This window comes from Saccoglossus kowalevskii, chromosome 1 (assembly GCF_978046115.1).
Source record: "Saccoglossus kowalevskii chromosome 1, keSacKowa6.1, whole genome shotgun sequence".
Taxonomy (NCBI): domain Eukaryota; kingdom Metazoa; phylum Hemichordata; class Enteropneusta; family Harrimaniidae; genus Saccoglossus; species Saccoglossus kowalevskii.
Genome location: NC_140641.1, coordinates 43,785,092 through 43,791,777, shown reverse-complemented (window position 1 = coordinate 43,791,777; position 6,686 = coordinate 43,785,092). Strand labels below are relative to the sequence as shown.

The following is a 6,686-nucleotide window of genomic DNA, read 5'->3' as shown; positions in this document are numbered from 1 at the left end:
TGTAATATTTCCATATATATCCCTAGAATTTCCTCTTTTTTTTAACCTTTCTTTAATTTGAATAATGACCAACCCCCTTAACATTCACACCATTAATATTACAGCTTTTAATCATATATATTGAATGGGTTGGTTATTCACATCCCCATATGGTATAGTTTTGATCCCCATTTCCATCATGCATAGAAGTGTGCTATTTTAAATATATGGAGAATAATTAGAACTGTCATGTGAATTAGAGTTGCCATGTGAATAAGACATTGTTCAAGGTGAACATAAATGGAACATTGACATTGCGTGTTCTATTGCTAGACGTGACCATGGATTTTCAGCTTTCCAGAACACAACAAACTGTCAACATGATTCAGGCTGGTTTGTGATAATAGAAAATGTATTAGATATTTGTGATTGGGAAAACCGGACAGTCAATAGACCAACTATTCTGTATAGTACAAGAGACACGGCTTCGAATTGGAACAGCATGACAGGTAAAACATCACTAAGAAAATGTGGATTTTTGTGTTACTTGAAATGGTGAATGTGCAGATACAGATAACGGTTTTATTTGTTCCCATTGTATTTTTCAGATACTACATTTGCAGACGCCATGACTATATCTGTGTTCTATTAATACAGTGTTTGTCATCAGTCAATTTCCAGAGAACCATGGAAAGGATACATGTTATTAGGCAAATAAAACTATTTGATGTGATGCATATTATTAGTTGAATTCATAATTGTCTTTTTCTTGGTATCTACTGATATATTACATGCCAGGCGGGATTAAATACAAATTTGTTTGTGTAAAACATGTCACTTAGGTATACAATCACATCTTATGTCAATACAGTGAACAAATTATATATAAATTGCATTCATAACACAGGTTAAAATGCAGAAAATACTGATACTGTTGTGACAGTTGATCTATATTATTTTTCTAATTCGAAAGCAACAACGCAAATTTGCATTTCAAATACAGAACTAGCTTTTCACATATAGCCAAGTTAGCATGCTATTCGCTGATATCTGAACAGCATATGTAAATAGGTAAACAGGTAAACAAACTAATTGGCATCCACTCTTTGGATATGCGAAGCATCGCTCATTCCTGAAGATAACATTTTTACTTCCAAAGCCCACAATTGTTTTCGGCTTCTGCATATAGGAACAAATGGGATTTGTGAGGCAAACGACAAAGATAATAATAGACGAAACAAGTACTTAATAACTTTGAATGATCTATAACTGCAGATTGTAACTCTTCAAGGTTCTCCTCTGGTAGTCAAATTGGATGCAGTGTTTATGTAACTTTAGTATGAATCGCCAAAATCTGCTTTGAACAATTTCAGTTTTTCACCATATAAAATCCACAAATGTCGCTACCTATAATATTAGACATTCACATTCAACATTGGTAACCATAGTTTCCATTGCATCCGATTGAACCACAACCCTACTTGCCAAAAGATCCAGTTTTCCACTTCGAATACCAACTACTCTATAAGGACTGATTTGTTTCCAAATTTGTCATTCATAAGTGATCTAGCCCTCAGTGCAGACAAATATTACATTTAATATGTTGTTATTGCTTGATCAACAGGCAAAGCGTTGTATCACTGATCTGGGAGGTATTGTGTTAAAGAATCATTTTGTGACAAATAAATTATGTTCGCGGTACTACTTTTAGATGTGCACCAATCAATAAGTTCCGGGGAGGTTTTTGTTAACCATTTATTGAAACTATATGACAGGGGCGGATACAGGATTTTTTTATGGGGGGGGGGTCCAAACTTTAAAATCACCAGACTAAGTTTTTTTATATTATACAAAAACAAATTGATCCGGCACTGTATGAGCTTACTGAAGTATATCCAACTGACAACAAACAACCTTTCCATCCACTGACATGACATAGTACGTAACCATTTACCACAGTAGATTCCTGGTTTATTTAACCTGCGTGATGGCATATATGGCCAAAAGTGTTATCCCCTAATCCAGGTGTTTTTTTAGTCTTTAGTCTTAGTCTTTAATTATGATAACAAAGCCATAACCTCTTTGGTCCACGGCAAACACGCCAAAGTATAAATGACTTCATCCGAGAATCAGTGTCAGGAGATTTCAAATAATTAGTACACTAATAATGGCTCGACGTGCTCCTCCACATATAGTATTATATAGAACTGGCTATTCGTACAATCCGTCTTCATTAGTTTCCAGTGTACATTAATCTTGCGACTTTCTCGTCTTTGTCGCCATCATGCATTTGGTCATTGCCTCGGTTTAATCTTTACAGAATAACTAGGTTCTGACCGCTGTAGTAAACCATTTTGTATACAAGTTTTGTATAAGCTCATTGTCTGCCAATAATACTTTTAAATGTTACGACAAATCATTTCGAAAATCGATGAAAATTGTTGTTTCATATAACAAAATTATTTTACTTACAGCGGTAGTTAAAGCTGAAATTAATTTCAAACAAGCAGCCTGTCGGCTGAGATAGCTCCGCTGTTAGCAATGCACATTTCAATTAAAGAACAGAAGATATCATTAGAAAATGAACAATATGTATAGTATCAAAGCAATGGGACTTGCTGTTTTCAACAAGGAGTCAAAAATATCACTTTTCACCAACAATGACAAAAATAATCATCAAAATTAAATAATTGAAAATATCACTACAAAATTAACAAATCTGAAATAGGTCCACATGTAGTACCTATATATGTAATATCAAAGCAATTGGACTTGCGGTTTTTAACAAGAAGTCGAAAATATCACTTTTTACCAAAAATGACAAAAATTATCACCAAAATTAGAGAATTAAAGATATCGCCACAAAATTAACAAATCTGAAAGAGGTCCACATGTAGTACCTATATATGTAATATCAAAGCAATTGGACTTGCGGTTTTTAACAAGAAGTGGAAAATATCACTTTTTACTAAAAATGACAAAAATATTCACCAAAATTAGAGAATTAAAGATATCATTACAAAATCAACAAATCTGAGAGAGGTCCACATATAGTACCTATATATGTAATATCAAAGCAATTGGACTTGCAGTTTTTAACAAGAAGTCAAAAATATCACTTTTTACCAAAAATGACAAAAATATTGACCAAAATTAGAGAATTAAAGATATCAACATGAAATGAACAAACCTAAGAGAGGTCTACTCAAGGTACATATACACCAAGTATCAAAGCATTCAGGCTAGTAGTTTTCAAGAAGAAGTCGAAAAAGTAAAACATTGACACGGACGACGACGGACAATCACTCATATGATAAGCTCTGCTCGACAAAGTCGACAGCGGAGCTAAAAATTAATTATCTATATTCTTCTCAGTTGGAGTAATGGTACAAGTAATTAATGAGTTTTCAATTATAATGTGTTAATTATTATATTCACACACCAAACATCACATATACAAGACTTGGACACTCCTCTTACTATCAGTAAATTATAGTGCCATCGCAAGTATGATTTGAATATGCCTAAAAGAAGGTCACATGTGTTTATGCTTTGTGTTCATGTGCAGTGACAACAAATAATTGCTATTAAATGTATACATCGGTGATCAGGAATTTGATAGTATTTTTTTTAAATGTCCTAAATTTATTTCAATCATTTCAAAAAAACACCTAGATGTTTTCTCTCAAATTTAGTCTTTTATGGTAAATAATTAGAAATGATGTTAGTTTCCATTTTAGACGAAATGTTCTAAGCTGATTTTAAGACAACTAAATTCTTGTACACATACATGTCCCAAGTTAATAAAACAATGTTGTCACAACAGAAAATAAGTGAGCGATGATCAATGAGCAGCATTAGTCGTGAACTAATTAACTAATTAGTCGTGGTGGCAATAGACTGTCAGCAACTGTAGTACTTCATAGAAATGTCCTGACCAGCTGTTGTACATAAGGCATACCATGAGGACACAATTTTAGGTTTGGTTCTGTGATGTAGTCTAAACGTACTGTCATATCATAATTATGTTGTTAACTAAATTCCCTTTATTATTACACTTGAGTGAACAACTCAGGGCATACATTTAAAATAAATTACTAGAAAACTAAATAATGTTAAAAACAATATTTCAAAAAAATAAATGTGATTCCCCTATAACACCAGTTTGTAACAATATAAGCATTGTAAATGTGGATAAGACAGTAATACCAAGTAAATAGGATGGCTTCACAGGAATATGGAATAACTTGGCCTGAAAAAGAAGAATAACAAATAATTGAAAATGACAAGTCCTTGTTGGTATTTTTTCAAAGTAATCTTTTATAAGTTAAACACCAGACATCTGAAAGAAAAGTACCAACTACTTGTGGAAGCAATTTCTTGCAATTGCAGAAGGAAGCAATGGTCTTAATATATCATCTGAAGTTATTGTGGTTTCTACAATGATAGTCAGTATAGTAGTAAATAATTATCCTATGGCCTGAATTTGATAAAACTTACTGAGAATTTAGTTGATGACAAGAATAAAAGAAATGAATCCAGGTCTTCCACAGTACAATTTTGATAACCAAATACTCTGACTTCGAGGGCAGCATGCTTAAATCGCTCACAATGAGAATTCAGTCTTGCTGCCTGTAAACAAATAAATTAAGATATGACACATTTTTTTATATTTCATAAAATATATAATGAATGGTTCTGATAATTTGGACACATCTTGTTCAGCAAAGTTCATTTTCACATCACACAAAATTGCATACCTCACACATAAGCCAGTCAACCAGTTTGAATCAAATCACAAAACTCATCATGTGTAATGTTTATACCAAATTCAAATTGGCTCAGGCAATTGCCTGAGAAACCGTTTGCATGTTTTTGGGGAAAAAATAGCCATTAGTCTGTTTATGATGAGCTAGAAGTAATAAACTATACACCCTCTGATCATAGGTCATAGGTCAATCCTCCAGTAAATTATGCCCATACAATAATACTAACCTGTATTAAAGGAAATAATAAGTAAACAATCCAAACCAGAACAAAAAATCCTCTATATAGCCATACTAATGTCTCAGTAAATTTGTTGAGAATAAGTAAACACAGACCTGAAATAAAAATACAATTTACCACCAGCAAGTCATAATGTATTAGATTGCTAAATGAATGCACAGACATTTATATCATATATGTAATGTAATCGTAATATGTATAATAATCTTATTTAATTTATCCATTCATGGCTGACATATTATTCTAAAATGCTAAACTTTGATGCAATTTCTGCACTTAAATGGCTGATATTCAGCAATCTGTAATTCAATCTCAAAATGAATACATGTGCATATGAGTGAAATGATATGTGATGTACTTTTGTCTAAACATGATTAGGACAATTATATAAGGTATAGACAGATATACAGATATATTGTACGCACAGGTGAATCGAATCTACAAGTCTCTATTTTTGTTTTAACATTGACTAATTTGGAACATACCAATGACAGTGAGTTCAGCAAAGTTTACAACACATAATGAGGTCATTCTAGCAATTGGACCATTCAATCTTGATATTGACTGTCTTACTCTCAATATATCCTGTGATAGAGAAAATAAATTAATACATTTTTTTGAATTTTTTGATGTCATTTTGTAATGTTGCTGTATTTTCTTTTACTAAAATTATTTCATTCCAGAAACTCCAAACTCTAAGCACTATTTTATACAAAGGAATCTTGTGAACTCCATACTTTATGAAACAGAACTCGGTAAATAACACTTTGCAACTATTATTTCACCAAGAAACATAGAAAGGACTTCCTCAAATATAAAAAAGATAGTCATGTTCACGGTAAGTCAAACTCATGCATGAAGCTTTGGATGCAATGCTGTACTGTGCTGCTCTATATACAATGTAACCCAGTACACACCCAGAAAATTTAATATGTAGATAATGTATGCAACAGATATTATGGCTAATTAAAAATGCAATTATTTCAGATAGGTATCAGGTATTATGGGTAATTTGTAATTACTTCTAGTAGCTCATAATGATTTGCTGAATCCAAGCATAAATTGCAATACAACACCAGCCTATGTGCACTAAGTATCATGTACATTGCGATACAACACCAGCCTATGTGCACTAATTATCATGTACATTACAATACAACACCAGCCTATGTGCACTAATTATCATGTACATTGCGATACAACACCAGCCTATGTGCACTAAGTATCATGTACATTGCGATACAACACCAGCCTATGTGCACTAATTATCATGTACATTGCGATACAACACCAGCCTATGTGCACTAATTATCATGTACATTGCGATACAACACCAACCTATGTGCACTAAGTATCATGTACATTGCGATACAACACCAGCCTATGTGCACTAATTATCATGTACATTGCGATACACCAGCCTATGTGCACTAATTATCATGTACATTGCGATACAACACCAGCCTATGTGCACTAATTATCATGTACATTGCGATACAACACCAGCCTATGTGCACTAATTATCATGTACATTGCGATACAACACCAGCCTATGTGCACTAATTATCATGTACATTGCAATACAACACCAGCCTATGTGCACTAATTATCATGTACATTGCGATACAACACCAGCCTATGTGCAGTAATGATCATGTACAATGTGATACAACACCAACCTATGTGCACTAAGTATCATG

General features: G+C 32.9%; 1 protein-coding gene across 1 annotated transcript; it reads right to left on the bottom strand.

Moving 5' to 3' along the window:
• Positions 1-4,002: 4,002 nt before the first annotated feature.
• LOC146750912 (uncharacterized) lies at positions 4,003-5,567 on the bottom strand. The gene is made up of 4 exons (XM_085496441.1): positions 5,472-5,567; positions 4,975-5,081; positions 4,480-4,611; positions 4,003-4,231 (listed from the first exon to the last, which is right to left on the bottom strand). Exons 1-4 carry the CDS (start codon positions 5,515-5,517, stop codon positions 4,109-4,111), a joined length of 408 nt encoding a protein of 135 aa, XP_085352567.1. The 5' UTR covers positions 5,518-5,567; the 3' UTR covers positions 4,003-4,108.
• Positions 5,568-6,686: the final 1,119 nt, after the last annotated feature.